The 25678-nt window shown below is 40.1% G+C and overlaps 1 protein-coding gene across 1 annotated transcript in view; it reads right to left on the reverse strand.

The window, feature by feature from the left end:
- Nucleotides 1-8730, reverse strand: part of LOC139762513 (choline transporter-like 1) — a 36563-nt gene extending 27833 nt beyond the window's left edge. Inside the window, exons 1-2 of the mRNA XM_071687493.1 lie at nucleotides 8598-8730; nucleotides 5916-6034 (exon numbers count right to left, since the gene is read on the reverse strand). Coding sequence (XP_071543594.1) covers nucleotides 5916-6017 — 102 coding nt within the window. The 5' untranslated portion in view covers nucleotides 6018-6034; nucleotides 8598-8730. The remainder of the gene's footprint in view (nucleotides 1-5915; nucleotides 6035-8597) is intronic.
- Between the last annotated feature and the right edge of the window lie 16948 nt (nucleotides 8731-25678).

Genomic DNA, 25678 nt, shown 5'->3' on the forward strand with positions numbered 1-25678 from the left:
ATGGGGTTGTTAGGGAGGTGAATGAAAGAGTTTTGGAAAGAGGGGCAAGTATGAAGTCTGTTGGGGATGAGAGAGCTTGGGAAGTGAGTCAGTTGTTGTTCGCTGATGATACAGCGCTGGTGGCTGATTCATGTGAGAAACTGCAGAAGCTGGTGACTGAGTTTGGTAAAGTGTGTGAAAGAAGAAAGTTAAGAGTAAATGTGAATAAGAGCAAGGTTATTAGGTACAGTAGGGTTGAGGGTCAAGTCAATTGGGAGGTGAGTTTGAATGGAGAAAAACTGGAGGAAGTGAAGTGTTTTAGATATCTGGGAGTGGATCTGGCAGCGGATGGAACCATGGAAGCGGAAGTGGATCATAGGGTGGGGGAGGGGGTGAAAATTCTGGGAGCCTTGAAGAATGTGTGGAAGTCGAGAACATTATCTCGGAAAGCAAAAATGGGTATGTTTGAAGGAATAGTGGTTCCAACAATGTTGTATGGTTGCGAGACGTGGGCTATGGATAGAGTTGTGCGCAGGAGGATGGATGTGCTGGAAATGAGATGTTTGAGGACAATATGTGGTGTGAGGTGGTTTGATCGAGTAAGTAACGTAAGGGTAAGAGAGATGTGTGGAAATAAAAAGAGCGTGGTTGAGAGAGCAGAAGAGGGTGTTTTGAAATGGTTCAGGCACATGGAGAGAATGAGTGAGGAAAGATTGACCAAGAGAATATATGTGTCGGAGGTGGAGGGAACGAGGAGAAGAGGGAGACCAAATTGGAGGTGGAAAGATGGAGTGAAAAAGATTTTGTGTGATCGGGGCCTGAACATGCAGGAGGGTGAAAGGAGGGCAAGGAATAGAGTGAATTGGAGCGATGTGGTATACCGGGGTTGACGTGCTGTCAGTGGATTGAATCAAGGCATGTGAAGCGTCTGGGGTAAACCATGGAAAGCTGTGTAGGTATGTATATTTGCGTGTGTGGACGTATGTATATACATGTGTATGGGGGTGGGTTGGGCCATTTCTTTCGTCTGTTTCCTTGCGCTACCTCGCAAACGCGGGAGACAGCGGCAAAAAAAAAAAAAAAAAAAAAATGATTCATAGTGAGGTGCCTGTGGATTGGCGGAATGCTTGCATAGTGCCATTGTACAAAGGCAAAGGGGATAAGAGTGAGTGCTCAAATTACAGAGGTACAAGTCTGTTGAGTATTCCTGGTAAATTATATGGGAGGGTACTGATTGAGAGGGTGAAGGCATGTGCAGAGCACCAGACTGGGGAAGAGCAGTGTGGTTTCAGAAGTGGTAGAGGATGTGTGGATCAGGTGTTTGCTTTGAAGAATGTATGTGAGAAATACTTAGAAAAGCAAATGGATTTGTATGTAGCATTTATGGATCTGGAGAAGGCATATGATAGAGTTGATAGAGATGCTCTGTGGAAGGTATTAAGAATATATGGTGTGGGAGGCAAGTTGTCAGAAGCAGTGAAAAGTTTTTATCGAGGATGTAAGGCATGTGTACGTGTAGGAAGAGAGGAAAGTGATTGGTTCTCAGTGAATGTAGGTTTGCGGCAGGGGTGTGTGATGTCTCCATGGTTGTTTAATTTGTTTATGGATGGGGTTCGTTAGGGAGGTGAATGCAAGAGTTTTGGAAAGAGGGGCAAGTATGAAGTCTGTTGGGGATGAGAGAGCTTGGGAAGTGAGTCAGTTGTTGTTCGCTGATGATACAGCGCTGGTGGCTGATTCATGTGAGAAACTGCAGAAGCTGGTGACTGAGTTTGGTAAAGTGTGTGAAAGAAGAAAGTTAAGAGTAAATGTGAATAAGAGCAAGGTTATTAGGTACAGTAGGGTTGAGGGTCAAGTCAATTGGGAGGTGAGTTTGAATGGAGAAAAACTGGAGGAAGTGAAGTGTTTTAGATATCTGGGAGTGGATCTGTCAGCGGATGGAACCATGGAAGCGGAAGTGGATCATAGGGTGGGGGAGGGGGTGAAAATTCTGGGAGCCTTGAAGAATGTGTGGAAGTCGAGAACATTATCTCGGAAAGCAAAAATGGGTATGTTTGAAGGAATAGTGGTTCCAACAATGTTGTATGGTTGCGAGACGTGGGCTATGGATAGAGTTGTGCGCAGGAGGATGGATGTGCTGGAAATGAGATGTTTGAGGACAGTATGTGGTGTGAGGTGGTTTGATCGAGTAAGTAACGTAAGGGTAAGAGAGATGTGTGGAAATAAAAAGAGCGTGGTTGAGAGAGCAGAAGAGGGTGTTTTGAAATGGTTCGGGCACATGGAGAGAATGAGTGAGGAAAGATTGACCAAGAGAATATATGTGTCGGAGGTGGAGGGAACGAGGAGAAGAGGGAGACCAAATTGGAGGTGGAAAGATGGAGTGAAAAAGATTTTGTGTGATCGGGGCCTGAACATGCAGGAGGGTGAAAGGAGGGCAAGGAATAGAGTGAATTGGAGCGATGTGGTATACCGGGGTTGACGTGCTGTCAGTGGATTGAATCAAGGCATGTGAAGCGTCTGGGGTAAACCATGGAAAGCTGTGTAGGTATGTATATTTGCGTGTGTGGACGTATGTATATACATGTGTATGGGGGTGGGTTGGGCCATTTCTTTCGTCTGTTTCCTTGCGCTACCTCGCAAACGCGGGAGACAGCGGAAAAAAAAAAAAAAAAAAAAAAATGATTCATAGTGAGGTGCCTGTGGATTGGCGGAATGCTTGCATAGTGCCATTGTACAAAGGCAAAGGGGATAAGAGTGAGTGCTCAAATTACAGAGGTACAAGTCTGTTGAGTATTCCTGGTAAATTATATGGGAGGGTACTGATTGAGAGGGTGAAGGCATGTGCAGAGCACCAGACTGGGGAAGAGCAGTGTGGTTTCAGAAGTGGTAGAGGATGTGTGGATCAGGTGTTTGCTTTGAAGAATGTATGTGAGAAATACTTAGAAAAGCAAATGGATTTGTATGTAGCATTTATGGATCTGGAGAAGGCATATGATAGAGTTGATAGAGATGCTCTGTGGAAGGTATTAAGAATATATGGTGTGGGAGGCAAGTTGTCAGAAGCAGTGAAAAGTTTTTATCGAGAATGTAAGGCATGTGTACGTGTAGGAAGAGAGGAAAGTGATTGGTTCTCAGTGAATGTAGGTTTGCGGCAGGGGTGTGTGATGTCTCCATGGTTGTTTAATTTGTTTATGGATGGGGTCGTTAGGGAGGTGAATGCAAGAGTTTTGGAAAGAGGGGCAAGCATGCAGTCTGTTGTGGATGAGAGAGCTTGGGAAGTGAGTCAGTTGTTGTTCACTGATGATACAGCACTGGTGGCTGATTCATGTGAAAAACTGCAGAAGCTGGTGACTGAGTTTGGTAAAGTGTGTGAAAGAAGAAAGTTGAAAGTAAATGTGAATAAGAGCAAGGTTATTAGGTACAGTAGGGTTGAGGGTCAAGCCAATTGGGAGGTAAGTTGAATGGAGAAAAACTGGAGGAAGTGAAGTGTTTTAGATATCTGGGAGTGGATTTGGCAGCAGATGGAACCATGGAAGCGGAAGTGAATAATAGGGTGAGGGAGGGGGCGAAAATTCTGGGAGCCTTGAAGAATGTGTGGAAGTCGAGTACATTATCTCCGAAAGCAAAAATGGGTACGTTTGAAGGAATAGTAGTTCCAACAATGTTGTACGGTTGCGAGGCGCGGGCTATGGATAGAGTTGTGCGCAGGAGGGTGGATGTGCTGGAAATGAGATGTTTGAGGACAATATGTGGTGTGAGGTGGTTTGATCGAGTAAGTAATAATAGGGTAAGAGAGATGTGTGGTAATAAAAAGAGTGTGGTTGAGAGAGCAGAAGAGGGTGTTTTGAAATGGTTTGGTCACATGGAGAGAATGAGTGAGGAAAGATTGACCAAGAGGATATATGTGTCAGAGGTGGAGGGAACGAGGAGAAGTGGGAGACCAAATTGGAGGTGGAAAGATGGAGTGAAAAAGATTTTGAGTGATCGGGGCCTGAACATGCAGGAGGGTGAAAGGCGTGCAAGGAATAGAGTGAATTGGAACGATGTGGTATACCGGGGTCGACGTGCTGTCAATGGATTGAACCAGGGCATGTGAAGCGTCTGGGGTAAACCATGGAAAGTTCTGTGGGGCCTGGATGTGGAAAGAGAGCTGTGGTTTCGGTGCATTATTACAAGACAGCTAGAGACTGAGTGTGAACGAATGTGGCCTTTGTTGTCTTTTCCTAGTGCTACCTTGTGCACATGCGGGGGGAGGGGTTTGTTATTTCATGTGTGGCAGAGTGGCGATGGGAATGAATTAAGGCAGACTATGAATTATGTTTATTTATTCATTTATTTTGCTTTGTCGCTGTCTCCCGCGTTTGCGAGGTAGCGCAAGGAAACAGACGAAAGAAATGGCCCAACCCACCCCCATACACATGTATATACATATACGTCCACACACGCAAATATACATACCCATACATCTCAATGTACACATATATATACACACACAGACACATACATATATACACATGCACACAATTCACACTGTCTGCCCTTATTCCCATTGCCACCTCGCCACACATGGAATAACATCCCCCTCCCCCCTCATGTGTGCGAGGTAGCGCTAGGAAAAGACAACAAAGGCCCCATTCGTTCACACTCAGTCTCTAGCTGTCATGCAATAATGCCCGAAACCACAGCTCCCTTTCAACATCCAGGCCCCACAGAATGAATTATGTATATGTGTATATGTCTGTGTGTGTATATATATGTATACGTTGAGATGTATAGGTATGTATGTTTGCATGTGTGGACATGTATGTATATACATGTGTATGTGGGTGGGTTGGGCCATTCTTTCGTCTATTTCCTTGTGCTACCTCGCTAAGGTGGGAGACAGCGACAAAGTAAAATACCCGCTACACCATGGGAGTCCATGCTAGTGGCAATCAACAAATTCATTTCGTAATGGTGATGCTGATATTAGATATAGTATTTGGTGAACATAATATCATAAAGCACTAATTTACTCATTTATGAACAACACAAAAAAATATAAAGCAAGAAAAACAAAGCATCTTAATCTATAACTTTCATAAACAGTCATGTGCTAGCAGTTGTACCCATCAAAAAACTCGATATAATTGTGGTGGTAGCTTAAGATTTATTATTTGGTGTATATAGTATTACAAAAAAGATAATCATCAAGCAAATGCATATATAAAAGTAAAAACAAAAAGTCATAAATCTCTAATTTTATCATGAACAATTACATGCAGTTAAATAAGCCTCATTCACCTTAAGTGTAACAGGAAGCCTTAACCCATGGTTCATGAAATGTGCAAAGGAACATCTTTAGCAGAACTAGGGTCACTTACCACAACTACGTAGGCTGATGAAGGAGAGTTAAGTTCAAACTAATATAAATGAATAGAAATTCCAACTCTGCTAATTTACACAGGTCTACCATGATAAGAAAAAAAAATCATCAAAGCTAAATTCTGGTTTGGATATTAACGCTAAAGAGACTAAACTTTCTTTGTAAAACAAGAGACCAAACATCTTCCATCTTTAATGCTCATAATGCTGGCTTTTCCATGGCTGATCTGTGAACTTCTGGAATAAACAAGCCTAGATAAGGATCACTTGGGGAAGGAGGGTTTAAGGCTGTCCTCACTGCAGAACTCAAGTTGAATGATTAGTGGGCTCTTGGTGGCCACATGCTTAAAGTGGGGACCACTGTTTAGCAATCTGATTTCTCATCTGATACATGAATAACCTGTTTTACTCTTGAAAATGCTACAAGCCTTAAACACAGGACTGCAGCAAAATGTCTTTAATAGCAAGTAATTCACTGACGTGATTTAATTGTGTACACAGGATAACAGATACAAAATACAATAGAAATTTACCAGGGTCTTGGTACATCAATTGATAATAAGAGTGCTACTTACCATAAGCACAAGGAAGAAAAAGAAGATAACAAGCCACAAAACATCTGTGGGTCGCCGATCTTCCTCCCTCACTGGACCACCACTGTCACCACAACAACCCATCCTCTCCTTGGCAACACCTGCATATGCAAAAACACTGAAAAATATGATACATAACACAAAATTTGATGAGAAAGAAACTGTATCTTACACTAATCTAATCATATATCACCACAGATCTATAAAGTCTCAAAGCTGACAAATCTATGGTCTCAAGGAAAAGCTGTATTGCTGTGCTAATATTTATAAACAGTTTCCTATGCTTTCTATTCCTTACACATAGCCATATATTCCTTATGTTACATACTACTTAAGTCAGTATGACACTGAGCTTCCCGGTTGAGAGCTTGGTCTATCAAACTTCTTCGCTGCAAGTCTATATCTGTTACATATATGTTGTGCAACCTTGATAGTACAGTATACCTCAGCAGAATGACACCCATCATGTGGTAAGTGTATTAATGCTGGTATGTGGAAGCAACTCGAACTTTATGTCTGAAAATGTGGGGTTAATGAATATGTAATGGTTAATTTGTCAATGAATTCAAAAAATAAAGCAGAACTAGTGGGTCAAATGCTATTATGCCTACTTGTATAATATCCCTTGTACCAATATATTGGAGGTGGAAAGATGGAGTGAAAAAGATTTTGAGTGATCGGGGCCTGAACATGCAGGAGGGTGAAAGGTGTGCAAGGAATAGAGTGAATTGGAATGATGTGGTATACCGGGGCCGATGTGCTGTCAATGGATTGAACCAGGGCATGTGAAGCGTCTGGGGTAAACCATGGAAAGTTCTGTGGGGCCTGGATGTGGAAAGGGAGCTGTGGTTGCGGTGATTTATTGCATGACAGCTAGAGACTGTGTGAACGAATGGGGCCTTTGTTGTCTTTTCCTAGCACTACCTCGCACACATGAGGGGGGAGGGGGTTGTTATTACATGTGTGGCGAGGTGGCGATGGGAATGACTAAGGGCAGACAGTATGAATTATGTACACGTGTATATATGTATATGTCTGTGTGTGTATGTACATGTATAAGTTGAGATGTATAGGTATGTATACTGCATGTGTGGACGTGTATGTATATACATGTGTAATGTGGGTGGGTTGGGCCATTCTTTCATCTGTTTCCTTGCGCTACCTCGCTAATGCGTGAGACAGCGACAAAGCAAAAGCAAAATAAATACCAATATATTACTGGGTTTATTCAAACAATCATCTACCTCTGGATTATGATGAACTAGGTAGATTAAAGGGGCCAGGGGACAAAAAGCCCCTTAGTTGGGAGATGAGTACGCTTAATTGGACTGACTGATTTAACCAAACACTTTCCCTATGTTCAAAATGGCAAAATTTATATTTGAATGAATCTCAATGTTTGCAAAAACGTTTCTTATATAATGAAAGTCTTTAGATCCGGTGATGAATGGATATACAAGAAAATAAATAATGTTAGCATTATTCTGTTAGACCCAATACTGCCTTGTTGGCAAAATAACCACTCCCAAAAAATATAAAATGTGGTGAGACATTTAAAAATCAATGAAGACTAAAAAATGTACCTGCTCCTATGTTCTGAGTGGAACATTAAAAGGAAGTAAGGAGAGGTTTCCCGTAGTTTTATTTCTTTCTACACCTGTCTTTACTTTCATAATAATAAACCCTGTTTTCCCTAAGCCCCACAGCCCTCCCCACTATCATCTTAGTCATCTTGGTAAATAGATTTTCCCTAATCATACTGCATCACTCTCTCAAGCGATAAATATTACACAAACATTGCAAACAATATTTCTTGTATTACAAATGCAGTGGTAATTTTGTTGAAAAGTCGGCACCAGTGGGTAAAATGGCATCCTAACATTTTTTCTTTGAACAATTAATGAATTTATTGACTTCTATAATCAAACGAGTCTCTTCAAATAGCGAGATTCATGCACTTATATTTTATCAAGCAAAATGATAAAAATATCAAATTTCGTTAGATACAAATTTAAGTATCAAGACCAGTAGACCACTGAACAGCTCCTATCAGTACCACTTGTAACACTGGGAAAACATTAAAATAAAACCAATCAACCACAACCAATAGCCTTTGCCCCTTTTCCATAAACCTATGCCTACCCCAAAATACACTAGTTTGATGATGGTTTAAATAAACCTAACATAACATACAGGGAAAAAAAAAGTGTCAGCATAATAGGATCTGATCCACTGGTGCCAAAACATCCGTCAAAGTGGTCGGCAAAGTAATCATTACACATTTCAATGGTAATAGCCTGGCAAGGTGGAACTCTTACATTATCTCCACATGAAGTTCATAAAGAAATACAACTCGGGTGCATTCCTGCCTTAAATCTTCACCTAAAATCCAAACTACAACAGGATAAATATAATAATTGATTCCACATTACTAACGAAAGTTAGAAAGAATCCAAAAGGAAACTTATTTAATTAATGAACAATTCTACCGCAGTCAACATTATCACTCAAAATTCTTCATTATTTCAAGCCCTAAGCTATAAGCCTGCCCTACGGTACATTGCAAGCAACAACCCACGCTCCTCACCGTAAACACTAACCGCTAACGAAACGTACAACCTTATTTACTGAAACTCTAATAATAGTCTCTCCTGAGGGACTAACCTGCCAAATTCTAGCAAATCATGAAGATATTGATGAGTCCAGAGCTCTGGGGCGTTAAGCAATTCTTTTTTTCTCGGTTTATTCTGATAGCGGGACGACGCCCGCTCACGTTTGTTTACAACTACTGATAAACATCCTCCTGACCACATTCAACGATGCTGAAATACATCTACAAAATAGTTTTGTCTCGCTCATTATCATCTCCTATGAAGAACATTTATTCAGTATTAAACATTTAGACCTGAGATATTAGGTGAAAAGTTTTACAGCGATTATCGACTGTTTATGATTCTTATAAACTTGAAAGAACTAGTTTATGTACATTCATTCAGCAAGAATGTTCACCTCATCCGTTACTTGAATATATTACTGAGAATTATGTAACTAATCTCCTTTATATACAAGTCAGCTGTTTTACCTCAGTGATCAGCAAAAGGTAAAGAACAAATAAGGTAAGTCATCATGATGATTATATCAGAAATAAGGCTGCTTCATAATGATAATGATTATTGATTTTCAATATTAGTAGTAGTATGAGAAACAGAGGTAGTAGAAGTGGAATTAGTAGTAACTGTAGTTGTCGCTGTAATTTTACCGCTACTCTCATTGATGAAAAAAAGGAGAGGCTACCAAAGGGCAAGTAAAATAACAAGCATACTTTCACAACACTTGATGAACAGGCGACATTTTCGCAACGAGGTAATAAATCCAACTGGCTCTTAACTCCCGAAAAGAAACCTTCCTGCGAACTGTAAAATACTTTCCCCAAGTCATTCCGTTCTATTATCCTCATACTTTACGGCGGCTGCAGATATTAAGGGTATATATAATCTTTAATGGAAGAAACGCAAGATCCTGCAATGTAATCTTCAAAGCAAGAGGAAATCTTTTCGGTGTCAAATTATATACACAAGCAATATTATTTTCTTGTCATGTTCAATCAGTTAGATTATTCCCTTGCCCCAAGTTCTGTATCTACTGTATTTATTTTTTAAAAAGCGTCTCGTCACTATTCTAAGATGTATTTTGACAAATAAGCGCCAGAAAAAGAATAGTTCATATGTTAAGTGCAAAAATTTACATGGCCATTTTAGGAAAGAAAGTGTGTATCGATTTCATATAAATCTGAAGGAAGGCATGGGATTCATCTCTTGCGTGCTCTTAAAATGAGCTTGTGAACGTGATTTAAGATAGAAATAGATGAATGATACGCAGTCCCACCTTAAAACTAATGAAGCTTAGAAATAAATCTATTTTTTGGAAAGTATATGGATGTTATCAGATATTTCACGTCAAACTCGTTGAATTACCCAATGTTCCAGCTTCTAGAGCGAGATAGTCTACAGTTATTCATTACCAATAACACAAAGGTTGGTTGGCTGGATGTCTCCCTCTTACTATTTATGAGTCATTATCACGGCATATTCTATCCACCATCTTCGCAGACAAATGTACTTTAGCTGTGAATTTGCAATATTAGAATTCCAAATGTGCAAAATTACTAGAAAAAACATCGCACTATTAGCATGTGCTATAGCAACAAAATTGCTATAAAGGATGGAATATAAACATATAAGCTAATGAATGTTGCATTACATATTTTGATGTATAACTAAACCTGGAGTTAGAACCTCCCAGTTGTGTAATTATAATGTGATAGGCTTTTGTCCTAAGCTACAAACATGCTATTCACCTGGTAAAACCCTACTGGTACGCTTCTGAATAGGAACACATATATTTACATTGTTGAAATGAGTTTTTGAATGTTTGCTCAACACACGAAAAGTACGAGTATAATAAAAAATGCGGATATATTAGGTCAAGCGCTGAACATGGCACAAAGGTGTAAGCTGGAGAACTGATAGATATGCTTTTTTCCATATTTCAGTAATTTTCAAAAAGAATATTACTATTTAAGCGAATTATCCGACTACAGTATATATAATAGAGATGATTTGTATAGAAATACATGGGGAGTATAAATGAAGGGACATAAACAAATTGAAAATAAACAAATTTAACGAAAAATATCATAGTGACATGGTTTAGCAGCTACTGTGTGGGTGAACTCAAGAGACGGGATGTTTTCCGAAAGGTCACTCTACCTTAGTTCATAGAAAGAAAGGTCACTTTTAACTTTAACCTACTCAGTTACTCCCGGCATTCAAGGTAACCCTGCCCGTATGAATACCATAAAATGATTGACTTGACTAATCACTTCACTTATGATTAAAAGTGCTTTGGTGTGGATAGGGCATTACAGGCACCCGCCAAACTTGAGGGTATATGATTATGTAAATACAGACAGATGTTAGTTAAACAAGGTACAGAGTTGGGATGAGGAAAATACAAGCAGAGTACAAGATGATCGGTTCTTATGTTCAGGCCCCGATCGCTCAAAATCTCTTTCACTCCATCCTTCCGTCTCTAAATTGGTCTTACCGTTCTTGTTTCCTCCACTTCTGACACATATGTGCTGTTTGTCAATCTTTCCTCACTCATTCTCTCCATGTGTCCAAACCATTTCAGCAGACCCTCTTCTGCTTTTCCCACCATACCTTTTTTTTGTTACACATTTCTCTTACCCTTTCATTACTTACTCGATCAAACCACAGGACACCATATAGTCTCAAACATTTATTTTCCAACACACACACACACAAAACACACACACACACACACACACACACACACACACACACACACATATATATATATATATATATATATATATATATATATATATATATATACAGAGCATTAATGGGATGGCCTTGATTAGGGCCTCATCTGCCGTCTCAGCCAGCATAAAAAAAAGGTTCCCTTTTTTTCTGAAGGCTTTAACTCAGACTAAGGATTAAATTCCCACCGAACTTAATTCTACCGAGACAAACCTTCCTCGTGGCCGCTCCAATTCCCTGGTAAAGGAAACAAATGCCTGTGTTGCCAACACGGTCCTCTCACACAAAATAATCCTCTCAAGGATTTCACGGGCGATCGACTGCACCAAATTTGTCTGTCTTGGGTTGGGGGGGGGATGATTTTTTTTTTTTTTTTTTATCGTTTGTCGTGATTAAAGTGGGGGAATTATTTCACATGGTTTACTCCTAGCTTCAAAATCCCTTAACCGTGTTGTGACATAGGTTAGGGTTTGTCTCAAGTACATTAACGAACCCGTAGTCATCCTGACACGCCAAAGGACATATATGACAATTCCAGCCCAACTCTAGTGAGGGTGATGATATAGATATCATGGTATAGACACTTCTCTGCATGGTATGGTAACACAGATGGCAAAGACTTGCCAACTGTGTGCATGCACAGCCGTGCACACGCTTTCAGGTCATGATATGTATGTATCCGGTCTCAGTCGAACTGGGAAACATGCTAATAAAAAAAAAGTACAATGCAAGGAACAGAATCGCCTTTAAGAGGATTTCTCGTAGAATCTCCCCTTCAATCGCTGGCAACTCAATCATGGCGACACGTAGTCAGTATGCTATCTCCCGGGTTGGGCAGTGGAGAGTGCAGGTAATATCTTATCTCTGTATGACACCCCACGACCACGAAACTCAGGGCTGGAGCTAATCGAGGGCCTGACAACTTGGTGTGCACTACTTTAAGCGGATACTTTATGGGGCACCTCATTCATGCTCATTTGTGGGCGGTAGCGCAAAAGGGTCTTTGTCAGACCCCAGAGGGTAGATAATCATTGCACAAATTGTCACAAATTCGCATCATTACATAAGATTACAGTCTTTCATCTAATAAAGTTATCGTCAAAATGCAAATAAGCTGGATGCAGTCTTAAAATTTCAGGCATCCCTCTATTTACAATGTGGCGTGCCACTTCTTGCCGGGTTTGTAATAGGCTATAAATCTTTTCCCGCCGTGTGGGACATAGCGTCAGTTTGCGTCCACGTCTGTGGCCACAAACCATACCATCCGCACGATTCAACATCGCCAGGTAGAACGAAAGCACCGATAGCAGCCTTTACGATCCCTTAGATTTACTGGTGCTATGACATACATGCTTCACAAAAACATCTGTGGAAACAGCATTAACTGAATGAAACGCAGGAGATATAGTTCTTCCGTATTCCGTCCAGGAAAAAAAAAGAAACTAAAAACCTGTTACCATTTATATAGGATCACCTCAAAGTGACGGTGATTTCCTGCACACTCAGACTCTATCGTTTTTATCACAAACACTTTATCTATAAACCATTTTCTCCCACATTACTCACCATACGAATATATTGAACTTTTTTTTTTTTTTAACCTCATCGCACTGCACAAATAATTTTCCATGGAAAAAAATAGAAGCATGCATGGCGTACAGAACAAACATATATTATCTATTCTTAAACAAGACTCTCTCTCTCTCTCTCTCTCTCTCTCTCTCTCTCTCTCTCTCTCTCTCTCTCTCTCTCTCTCTCTCTCTCTCTCTCTCTCTCTCTCTCTCTCTCTCTCTCTCTCTCTCAGTACATCCTGTGTATTTTATATCTTATACCTAAACGTATACTGTACATCCCATGCTTGTTCCCACTTATCCCCTTACATGTCATCATCAGTTTATAACAGTCACTTTGTCTCTATGGACTTTAACCATGGGAGGTTTGACAACGTAATTGGCAGTCAAACCCGCCACCCGAACGTATTACAAATGGTGATGTTTCCACATGTAAACTGTGCCAGCTTCAGAGAGCATGTCCCTCCCTGCTACAAGGGACAGACTCCTGTCTTCCTAAATTCTCCGGCCTGGTCGCTCGCCTTCCCACCAGGATCCAGGACACGATCCTCGCCTCCCCACAATATTTATAACCCAGTACCCCTCCCAGCCTACCCCCCGTCCCCTCCCCACTCCCGCACTCCATGACACATTTTACACGCCAAAATTTTTACATCGCCAATCCCTCTACTTACTGTTTCTGCTGTTGAATGATTGCCACTCTCCGGCTTAATGTTTCTTTTTTAAACTCTTGAAGTGTTTCTCTCCTTCCCCTTATGATATCTTTCTTCCCGTCTCTATCACATAATTAATTGATTTTCGTAAATTCTTTAAGTTTCGTATTATGTTTCTGCAGGTTAGGTTAGGTTAGGTTAGGTTAGGTTAGGTTAGGTTAGGTTAGGTTAGGTTAGGTTAGGTTAGGTTAGGTTAGGTTAGGTTAGGTTAGGTTAGGTTAGGTTAGGTTAGGTTAGGTTAGGTTAGGTTAGGTTAGGTTAGGTTAGGTTAGGTTAGGTTAGGTTAGGTTAGGTTAGGTTAGGTTAGGTTAGGTTAGGTTAGGTTAGGTTAGGTTAGGTTAGGTTAGGTTAGGTTAGGTTAGGTTAGGTTAGGTTAGGTTAGGTTAGGTTAGGTTAGGTTAGGTTAGGTTAGGTTAGGTTAGGTTAGGTTAGGTTAGGTTAGGTTAGGTTAGGTTAGGTTAGGTTAGGTTAGGTTAGGTTAGGTTAGGTTAGGTTAGGTTAGGTTAGGTTAGGTTAGGTTAGGTTAGGTTAGGTTAGGTTAGGTTAGGTTAGGTTAGGTTAGGTTAGGTTAGGTTAGGTTAGGTTAGGTTAGGTTAGGTTAGGTTAGGTTAGGTTAGGTTAGGTTAGGTTAGGTTAGGTTAGGTTAGGTTAGGTTAGGTTAGGTTAGGTTAGGTTAGGTTAGGTTAGGTTAGGTTAGGTTAGGTTAGGTTAGGTTAGGTTAGGTTAGGTTAGGTTAGGTTAGGTTAGGTTAGGTTAGGTTAGGTTAGGTTAGGTTAGGTTAGGTTAGGTTAGGTTAGGTTAGGTTAGGTTAGGTTAGGTTAGGTTAGGTTAGGTTAGGTTAGGTTAGGTTAGGTTAGGTTAGGTTAGGTTAGGTTAGGTTAGGTTAGGTTAGGTTAGGTTAGGTTAGGTTAGGTTAGGTTAGGTTAGGTTAGGTTAGGTTAGGTTAGGTTAGGTTAGGTTAGGTTAGGTTAGGTTAGGTTAGGTTAGGTTAGGTTAGGTTAGGTTAGGTTAGGTTAGGTTAGGTTAGGTTAGGTTAGGTTAGGTTAGGTTAGGTTAGGTTAGGTTAGGTTAGGTTAGGTTAGGTTAGGTTAGGTTAGGTTAGGTTAGGTTAGGTTAGGTTAGGTTAGGTTAGGTTAGGTTAGGTTAGGTTAGGTTAGGTTAGGTTAGGTTAGGTTAGGTTAGGTTAGGTTAGGTTAGGTTAGGTTAGGTTAGGTTAGGTTAGGTTAGGTTAGGTTAGGTTAGGTTAGGTTAGGTTAGGTTAGGTTAGGTTAGGTTAGGTTAGGTTAGGTTAGGTTAGGTTAGGTTAGGTTAGGTTAGGTTAGGTTAGGTTAGGTTAGGTTAGGTTAGGTTAGGTTAGGTTAGGTTAGGTTAGGTTAGGTTAGGTTAGGTTAGGTTAGGTTAGGTTAGGTTAGGTTAGGTTAGGTTAGGTTAGGTTAGGTTAGGTTAGGTTAGGTTAGGTTAGGTTAGGTTAGGTTAGGTTAGGTTAGGTTAGGTTAGGTTAGGTTAGGTTAGGTTAGGTTAGGTTAGGTTAGGTTAGGTTAGGTTAGGTTAGGTTAGGTTAGGTTAGGTTAGGTTAGGTTAGGTTAGGTTAGGTTAGGTTAGGTTAGGTTAGGTTAGGTTAGGTTAGGTTAGGTTAGGTTAGGTTAGGTTAGGTTAGGTTAGGTTAGGTTAGGTTAGGTTAGGTTAGGTTAGGTTAGGTTAGGTTAGGTTAGGTTAGGTTAGGTTAGGTTAGGTTAGGTTAGGTTAGGTTAGGTTAGGTTAGGTTAGGTTAGGTTAGGTTAGGTTAGGTTAGGTTAGGTTAGGTTAGGTTAGGTTAGGTTAGGTTAGGTTAGGTTAGGTTAGGTTAGGTTAGGTTAGGTTAGGTTAGGTTAGGTTAGGTTAGGTTAGGTTAGGTTAGGTTAGGTTAGGTTAGGTTAGGTTAGGTTAGGTTAGGTTAGGTTAGGTTAGGTTAGGTTAGGTTAGGTTAGGTTAGGTTAGGTTAGGTTAGGTTAGGTTAGGTTAGGTTAGGTTAGGTTAGGTTAGGTTAGGTTAGGTTAGGTTAGGTTAGGTTAGGTTAGGTTAGGTTAGGTTAGGTTAGGTTAGGTTAGGTTAGGTTAGGTTAGGTTAGGTTAGGTTAGGTTAGGTTAGGTTAGGTTAGGTTAGGTTAGGTTAGGTTAGGTTAGGTTAGGTTAGGTTAGGTTAGGTTAGGTTAGGTTAGGTTAGGTTAGGTTAGGTTAGGTTAGGTTAGGTTAGGTTAGGTTAGGTTAGGTTAGGTTAGGTTAGGTTAGGTTAGGTTAGGTTAGGTTAGGTTAGGTTAGGTTAGGTTAGGTTAGGTTAGGTTAGGTTAGGTTAGGTTAGGTTAGGTTAGGTTAGGTTAGGTTAGGTTAGGTTAGGTTAGGTTAGGTTAGGTTAGGTTAGGTTAGGTTAGGTTAGGTTAGGTTAGGTTAGGTTAGGTTAGGTTAGGTTAGGTTAGGTTAGGTTAGGTTAGGTTAGGTTAGGTTAGGTTAGGTTAGGTTAGGTTAGGTTAGGTTAGGTTAGGTTAGGTTAGGTTAGGTTAGGTTAGGTTAGGTTAGGTTAGGTTAGGTTAGGTTAGGTTAGGTTAGGTTAGGTTAGGTTAGGTTAGGTTAGGTTAGGTTAGGTTAGGTTAGGTTAGGTTAGGTTAGGTTAGGTTAGGTTAGGTTAGGTTAGGTTAGGTTAGGTTAGGTTAGGTTAGGTTAGGTTAGGTTAGGTTAGGTTAGGTTAGGTTAGGTTAGGTTAGGTTAGGTTAGGTTAGGTTAGGTTAGGTTAGGTTAGGTTAGGTTAGGTTAGGTTAGGTTAGGTTAGGTTAGGTTAGGTTAGGTTAGGTTAGGTTAGGTTAGGTTAGGTTAGGTTAGGTTAGGTTAGGTTAGGTTAGGTTAGGTTAGGTTAGGTTAGGTTAGGTTAGGTTAGGTTAGGTTAGGTTAGGTTAGGTTAGGTTAGGTTAGGTTAGGTTAGGTTAGGTTAGGTTAGGTTAGGTTAGGTTAGGTTAGGTTAGGTTAGGTTAGGTTAGGTTAGGTTAGGTTAGGTTAGGTTAGGTTAGGTTAGGTTAGGTTAGGTTAGGTTAGGTTAGGTTAGGTTAGGTTAGGTTAGGTTAGGTTAGGTTAGGTTAGGTTAGGTTAGGTTAGGTTAGGTTAGGTTAGGTTAGGTTAGGTTAGGTTAGGTTAGGTTAGGTTAGGTTAGGTTAGGTTAGGTTAGGTTAGGTTAGGTTAGGTTAGGTTAGGTTAGGTTAGGTTAGGTTAGGTTAGGTTAGGTTAGGTTAGGTTAGGTTAGGTTAGGTTAGGTTAGGTTAGGTTAGGTTAGGTTAGGTTAGGTTAGGTTAGGTTAGGTTAGGTTAGGTTAGGTTAGGTTAGGTTAGGTTAGGTTAGGTTAGGTTAGGTTAGGTTAGGTTAGGTTAGGTTAGGTTAGGTTAGGTTAGGTTAGGTTAGGTTAGGTTAGGTTAGGTTAGGTTAGGTTAGGTTAGGTTAGGTTAGGTTAGGTTAGGTTAGGTTAGGTTAGGTTAGGTTAGGTTAGGTTAGGTTAGGTTAGGTTAGGTTAGGTTAGGTTAGGTTAGGTTAGGTTAGGTTAGGTTAGGTTAGGTTAGGTTAGGTTAGGTTAGGTTAGGTTAGGTTAGGTTAGGTTAGGTTAGGTTAGGTTAGGTTAGGTTAGGTTAGGTTAGGTTAGGTTAGGTTAGGTTAGGTTAGGTTAGGTTAGGTTAGGTTAGGTTAGGTTAGGTTAGGTTAGGTTAGGTTAGGTTAGGTTAGGTTAGGTTAGGTTAGGTTAGGTTAGGTTAGGTTAGGTTAGGTTAGGTTAGGTTAGGTTAGGTTAGGTTAGGTTAGGTTAGGTTAGGTTAGGTTAGGTTAGGTTAGGTTAGGTTAGGTTAGGTTAGGTTAGGTTAGGTTAGGTTAGGTTAGGTTAGGTTAGGTTAGGTTAGGTTAGGTTAGGTTAGGTTAGGTTAGGTTAGGTTAGGTTAGGTTAGGTTAGGTTAGGTTAGGTTAGGTTAGGTTAGGTTAGGTTAGGTTAGGTTAGGTTAGGTTAGGTTAGGTTAGGTTAGGTTAGGTTAGGTTAGGTTAGGTTAGGTTAGGTTAGGTTAGGTTAGGTTAGGTTAGGTTAGGTTAGGTTAGGTTAGGTTAGGTTAGGTTAGGTTAGGTTAGGTTAGGTTAGGTTAGGTTAGGTTAGGTTAGGTTAGGTTAGGTTAGGTTAGGTTAGGTTAGGTTAGGTTAGGTTAGGTTAGGTTAGGTTAGGTTAGGTTAGGTTAGGTTAGGTTAGGTTAGGTTAGGTTAGGTTAGGTTAGGTTAGGTTAGGTTAGGTTAGGTTAGGTTAGATTAGCTTTGAATAGGTTGAGCTCCCTCTAGCAGTAGAGATAAACATTATTTTTCGATGTGATCTTCGTCATATACGCTGTGCCTAGAGATCTAGAGGAATGACTGCAGGTAGTCAAACATGATTTGAGCATACGTATACCTAACGTATATTGGAATTGATTCTACCCTAGGATTAAGAGCGATGTGAATTACGGATGAAAACAAAGAAGGAAATGGATTCTAAAACCGAGCAGAGGTTATACGAGAGGTATGCAGAGCCATGTTGCAGCTGTCTGCATCCATTGACTGAAAATTCCCAGAAATTTACCGTAGGGAAACCCCGTCGGCTAAAGTTCAAAACTCCATAACTCTGTCCGTGCCATATGGATCTGATCATGAAATTCCGTCGATACTCATCGTAAAAAGGTTTATATTTTTGATTAATAATGCAATACTAGAGTGATATAGTGTACTGTATAATGTAGCTCTCATTTCCGTCACTGGAAATTTACTTTTCTCTAGAATACTTGTACGCAGACAGTTGCACATCACGCTTACCACAGTGAGACTACACCACCACACTTATTACTACCACATTCACCACCAACACACCACCACCGCACTCACCAGTGTGACTACACCACTACGTTGCCCAGCGCCAGCGGCTGTCTTAGTGTTTTGTTAGCGGAAGGTGACGTGTGTACGTAATGCCCCTCCCACATATTCCCTCCACTAGACACCCTTCCCTGCACATCCCCTTCCAGTACACATTCCCACACACACCCTCCAATCCCATTACCACACACACACACACACACCCTTCCCCCGCAATATACCCCCCGACACACTCTCCAATACATCCCTCCCAATCCAGTATACACGCCCCTTCCAACCCCGACACCCACAAGTAGACACTCCATCCTTGCCTTCCAATCCCCTCCATCAACCTCTCTCTCTCCCTCCTACAGTTTCTCATCTTTTACCCCTCACAACCCCAATCCCCCTGCCCAAGCCTTACTCATCATACCACTTTCCCAATCCTTACCTCTCATGCCCCTTACCAGCCCCCCCCCCCCCCCCCCCACCCCCTTCAGGATGTAAGGTCGCCCTTGGGGACCAGTAGACAGGTGGGGGGGGGGGGGGGGGATGGAGGCGTCAACTTCATGCTGGCGGCGGTGGCGCCAGGAGAGCAGGTGCGGCGGCGGGTGAGAGAACTGGAGGAGGTTCGGAGCCATTAATCACAGCGACAGGTACGGAATATATATATAGATGGGGGAGGGAAAACGTGTCACATAGGACCCTGGGGAAGGGAAGGGACGATAGTCTTCAGGGCTGTGCGGGTTAAACCCAAGATACGTGTTTAACCAAGGGTGTGTGTATTAAGGTGGGAGAGTGTTGATCTAGGGGTATATGTTTGAAATTAGGGTGAGTGTTTTTGAGGCTAGGGTTTTTGGGTGTTTAAACCAGGGATGTATGGGTAAACTAGGGTGTGTGGGTGCTAAAACAGAGGTGTGAATGAAGCTAGAGTGTTTGAATGTTAAAATAAGGATTGATGTGTGAAACTAGGGAGTGTGTGTTACAAACCAGGGGTGTATGTGTGAATCTACGGTATCTGGGTGTTAAAGCAGGGGTGTGTTATTAAACCAAAGTCCTGTGTAGTATCATAAAAGTGTACTTGATAAACTTGGATGTTTAATGATGAGAATTTCCACGTATATTAAACCAAATGGAAGTCTGTATCCACCCTGGACGTATTACAAGTATGTAAGGAAGAGTATGTGTAGCTAACATGTTTAATTAACACCCGGGAGAGGATGTGTTCCTGATTTTTTTCTGCTTAATGACTTTTATATATACACCAATAATGCATATAAAGAAAAAGAGTTTTTGGTTAAATTTTAGGAAGGAAAAGAGGTAATCATTGTGATTGATTTTGAGAGTGGAAATAATGGGTTGTGTTCAAGTGAGCTATGTTACAATTATGGAATTGTAAATTACTTAAATGTCTTATTGTAACATATTGGAAATGAGTCTTAAACTTGTTTGAATGCAAACTTGATATCAAGTTATATTTTCGGTCTAAAAGAAAGAAAAAAAGGATTTCATTACTTTTAATGAGACCATTCGGCTTGACTAGGCTAACGAATCATGTTATGTTAGAAGTAATAACAGAAAAGCACTTTCTAGATTGCGCCAGGGAAGTGGAAGACGAGGACGACCTATTCGGCTTGTTAAATGTGACGCCTAGCTGAGTTCCGTCACACCATTACCCACACGGATGCCGTACCTGTAGGTGGTAAACGCCGATAAAAAAAAAAAGATATTTGTGATTTTATTCTACCGTGCTAGTGTTGTGTTTAAGGAATACAATTATAACATTTGCGGAGCATGAATTTAAGCACTGTGTTATTGAGGAACATGAAAATCGGCGAAACTAGTGAGGGTTATGTGTATAAGGGAAAATTTGATTATATATATATATATATATATATATATATATATATATATATATATATATATATATATATATATATATATATATATATATCTTTTTTCTTTCATACTATTCGCCATTTCCCGCGTCAGCGAGGTAGCATTAAGAACAGAGGACTGGGCCTCTGAGGAAACATCCTCACCCGGCCCCCTTCTCTGCTCCTTTCTTTGGAAAAAAAAAAAAGGAAAAAGAGGGGAGGATTTCCAGCCCCCCGCGTGATCAAGATATTCCTATGAGTCCACGGGGAAAATGAAACACGAAAAGTTCCCAAGTGCACTTTCGTGTAATAATCACATCATCAGGGGAGACACAATAGAGAAATATAACAGTCAGTTGATATATATCGAAGAGACGAAGCTAGGACCTACCAATGGTGGTAATGGAGAGCCGACGTCTAGATGGTGTTGGACGTTTCATTCGTTAGATATAAATAGATGCAAGTAAATATGGATAATAAGAAATGCTGGACAGTCGATTTTAATTATATTCATTCATGTTAAATAGCGTCATGAACGTAGGATTTCTTCATCTCATCATACTATGTTGAATTAATACATTAGGTGGAAGGCAGTGCGCACAGTGAAGGGCAAAGTTGTGGTTATTGGTATTCAAATCATAAAGGTAGGCAACCATTGTCCTGGAAGATGTATTTTATCATTGATTTGGATGACGAAGATGTTGTTTGCCAAACTACCGAAGTACAACATTGTAAACAAAATACACATGTTAAACTGGGAGACTTCTTAAGCAGGTAGTTAAGTATTCATTGTTGTTTTAGAAGATTCTCGCAACAGTTTGTTGATTCGAGGCTGTGGTATGTTTATGCAAGTAAAGTTTTTTTTTTTTTTTTCTTCTCAGGCATGTTCCTCCTCCTTCGAGCTGCTCCTGTCGTCGCCGCCTCAGCTCGCCCTCCCCCCAGACAAACACTCAGCTTCAAGTTACTCTTGATTTATGAAGCAGCAGCAAAAATACCTCATCCCTCGCTGTGATACATGTACATCGTCCTCTGTTTCAAGGAAGGTGTTTCTCGCTAACCAGGTTCACTTTATATATATATATATATATATATATATATATATATATATATATATATATATATATATATATATATTGAAAGGGATCACAATTTTGCGCGTGATCAAGTATATTCCTATGAGTCCACGGGGAAAATGGAACACGATAAGTGTTATATTTCTCTCTTGTGTCTCCCCTATATATATATATATATATATATATATATATATATATATATATATATATATATATATATATATATACACACACACTAACTGACATGGAACAGACAAAAAAGAAAGAAGTCTAATCGTAGCCATCTCGGATGAAAGGTAAAATGAGTACGATGAAAATGAAGAAACTAATTTGAGCTCCTCAAGTCTAGGGGTGTTTGTCTGATTCTTAAAGGTGGAAGGGCTGTGTACAGGAAGAGGGAAAGACGGAAGGAGGAAGAGAATTCCACAGCTTTGCTGTACTTTTCGTTATATCTACTTATTTACCAGGGCATAACGTAATCATGAAAGTGGTTTGCGTCACAAGAAATCATATGATTAATCATATTCATGAGGAAGTGAAGGTAAAAACCCTGAGGCCTCTGCGGGGTCATTACCGGTTTAATGTCTACAAATTTTTCTGTTGAGCTTACTCGCTCTTCGTATGCTGGAGTGTAAACTTAACCCTCGAAATCCCTACGTATTCACCATCCACCATTACTTGGTGCCATTTTAAAGGATATTCAGTTATTAATTAATGGATGTAGCGGTATGTACGTTAATGACATGAAAACATTGCCATTAGAGAAGCAAAATGATACTCCACCGTGACGTGTTCCTCTGTGATTTCGGTATAAAGAAAATGTATCAAATTATGTAAAGGAATACAGACAGCAACAGACCACTGGGAACCTTTCAATTTAATTGTTATTATAGATATATGGAAAGAGCAGAGAATATACAATAGCGAAGAAAAATGGAAGTTTGAATTATTACTGAAGCCCAAATAACGTTTCTCTTGGATTTGAAACGAAGTATTTGTTAAGCCTATTTTTCAAGCAATTTATGGTATTGCTGTGAAGTACTCTTGCTGGTAAATTATTCCATTCTGAAATAATCTTATTTAAAAAAAGCTATTTACCCTTTGTTTAAACCAAACACATTCCTCCGATTATGCATCCATATCATAGGTTTTTTTTTTTTTTTTTTTGCTGATTTGTTCCCTTATACTAGCTGAGATTATATTGAATTTCCCTGTGACCAAGATGATTGAGGTTTATTAGATACCAGTTTAGTTTGGCTCTGTAGCATATTAACCCAGGGACGCACACACTATCTTTGATAGTGTTAAACAAGGGGCTGGTATCAAATGTAGGATTTGGAGACGTGTTCTGTAAAGAAAGAGAATCTCATTTCTTGGTATAGTATACCGATGTAAAACGTGCAGCGTAAACATGTATCCAAAAATTGGTTATAGTTCACGAAATCTGAGGTTTCTCGTCGACATTTTGCACATACCACGAACGTTCGGGGCTAGGTTAAAACGAACGGATCAATACGATACACCATTGATCAGCCACAGAGGAATTCACTTTGGGATGATTTGTCATTCTACATTCACCAGAGGCTTTCTAACCTAGCATGCCGTAACCTAGCTTTACCTCACCTAGCCAGAGAATTGAAGAAGCGTCTGGTGAACAGAGATTTCTATAGTGGTAAATGTTACGCTTTATGAATACTCGGTATTGCACCCTCGGTTGACGCCCGTTATACACTGTTGTGTAATATATTCATAAGAGCTATGCTGTTATATATTTTATTTCACATATTCTAACGCCAGTAGCTTGTGTGAAAAAAGTGACGTTTCTAGTAGACTTAGATATTCTATGTTACTCTAGATTTAAGCCTATCGACTGCTTTGGTCATCAAAAGCAGTAACTTTTAAGTTACAAGCACCACTTTGAAAGGCCTTTAACACCTTTTTTAGGTGTTACGGATAAGTCTGAGGCCACACATTCACTTTGTCATGCCATGGCTCATGCAATGATGTCTTTTGTGTGTGTGTGTGTGTGTGTGTGTGTGTGCAAAGATTCGCCATGACTAAGTTGGCACTGGGTCTTGTCAGCCGGTGTGGGTTGGATGTCGGTCCTCTTATACACTTGCCTTACAGTACAATCACTGGCTTTCTGGTTTTTTTTTTTTTTTTCTTCTAAACGTTTTGATTCATTAGATAAAGTGTGATTGATATGTCCTGTAATCTCACTTTATTCTTGAAATACATGAAACGTTTCGGTGTAGACATCCGGGCTCATTATGGGAATGCCTACCGTTTTCGACAGGTCTCTGAACGTTGGTGGTGAGTGCCCCGAGGTGTGCAACTCAAAGAGTTAACAGAGGCTACCTGAGTCGTGCTTATAAGAACTGGTCGTCATGGAATTTAACGCGGGAAACGGCGATCAAGTGTGTGTGTGTGTGTGGCCTTGAAAATTAACCTTCTGTTTATTTAACTTGGACTGAATGCATCTGGGGTACTTCAATCCTTATTATTGTACAGTATGAAAACAATGGATGATTTTTTTATTGTCTTAAGCGTTATTAATGATTTATCAATCTGTTGTTTTCAGCATAATTACCTAAATCATTTGTTAAGCAATGCACATCCAGTGACAAGTGTAATGAAGGCAGCGCTTTTATATGGTTACATTTACATACGCTAAACTTATTAAGACTCATAACCATTGTATAACCCTTGCTCGAGTCATCCTCTGGCGACTCAACGTCCCCAAACACTAACACCAAGGGAAAAATACTTCTTTTTTTTCCTTCGATAACATGTGATACAGATATATTCAGTAATGGGAAAAATTGGAAAGTTTGGGAAAAAGAAATGTGGAAAACAGAAAGTTGGTAGGATGTAACTTGACTAGGCTGTCCAACAGAGGATCGTAAGGGGGGGGGGGGGAGTTAAATTGACTAGGCTGTTGCTGTCCACAGGGGTCGTGGAGTAAGGTTAGGGAAGGTGATACGGGTGTTGATGGCAATCTCTCAGCTTTGCAGTGGAAACCAGAAGTTATTACTCTGGCTTTCTAGAAGTGACGAGATCAATATATTTTCTTTTCCAGGAATGAACTATACATACAGTTGACTTGGAATCAATGTAGCTGGCTATAATAGTTGATGAGTCTTAAAACCCCATTAAGAATACAAAACGCTAATTATTTCTTATCGTGGGTTTTGCTGCTTGAAGGAGTATAGTATAACAGTTTAGCTTTAGTAAGCTTGACAACGGTTAGGAAAAAAACCCGCCTCGGTTGTGGAGGCGTGACCCTTTTTCATTTTTCAGTGGCACTCGAAGACAACAATAGTTGTTCCAGCAATACAAGTTCACTCTTCATTATTTTGGACGTTTGTTTTATCATTTTATCCTATTATAAATAAAGTATAAAGACGAAAGTCCGAAAGAATTGTCAGAAAATTGACAAACTACTGTTCATGCCCGTTTCCCGCGATCATCTCATGGCTACCGATGACTCCAGCGACCACAGAATCACCATAACATTATCCCCAAACGATATCAGATAGCACAGTCGACCTCATAGTAGTATGAGCTTGGGCATCGACTTTACAGTTGCGCTTGACAGCCATCAAACCATCGGCGGAATGGCCATTTGCATATTTGGCTATATATTATTGTGGCTCGTGTCAACGTATTGTTCCCGGTATGACTGAACCCTGATAGTTATCTAAAAAGAAAATAGATAATGCATGTCTTATGCCAAATACTTTCTCTCAAACTTCTTAGAAATCAGTGTCCTTACACAACTGTACACTGGGCTGTTCAAAATTGTATCGCATCTGGTGTGTGAATGCTTATCTTTTTTCCATTGATAATACGAGTAGTTGGCAATCTTACCAATGGGACACTGTGCATGCGTCAATTCTTGCAAATAAAGTATTGACGTTAGCAAGTAGTGAAGTGTTTTTCTAAATAACGACTCTTCAAAGAAGTACGGGATGGATCTCACATTTCATCGTCTTTCTACGAATTCCTAAGAGGTACGTTTATGTCTCAAATATTAGTATTCGTCAAAATGACTAAGAGAATATAGGAATTCATAGGTACCAGCCACCATGAAGCAGGTCAGGTAGCAGCTCACAGTGGTTTTGAGATAGGTTACAAAAACGCTGATAAAACTCTGGTTCACATGCAACGTGCTTTAATAATTCATGGCTGGCTTTTGTACTGGTTGCTGATATGTGGGGAAAACCTCTGCCAGTCGACCACATCCACTAGTTTAAGGACGTGCGTTTTATATATCAACAGTGATAATTAGTAGA

Source organism: Panulirus ornatus, chromosome 43 (assembly GCF_036320965.1).
Source record: "Panulirus ornatus isolate Po-2019 chromosome 43, ASM3632096v1, whole genome shotgun sequence".
Taxonomy (NCBI): Eukaryota; Metazoa; Arthropoda; class Malacostraca; order Decapoda; family Palinuridae; genus Panulirus; species Panulirus ornatus.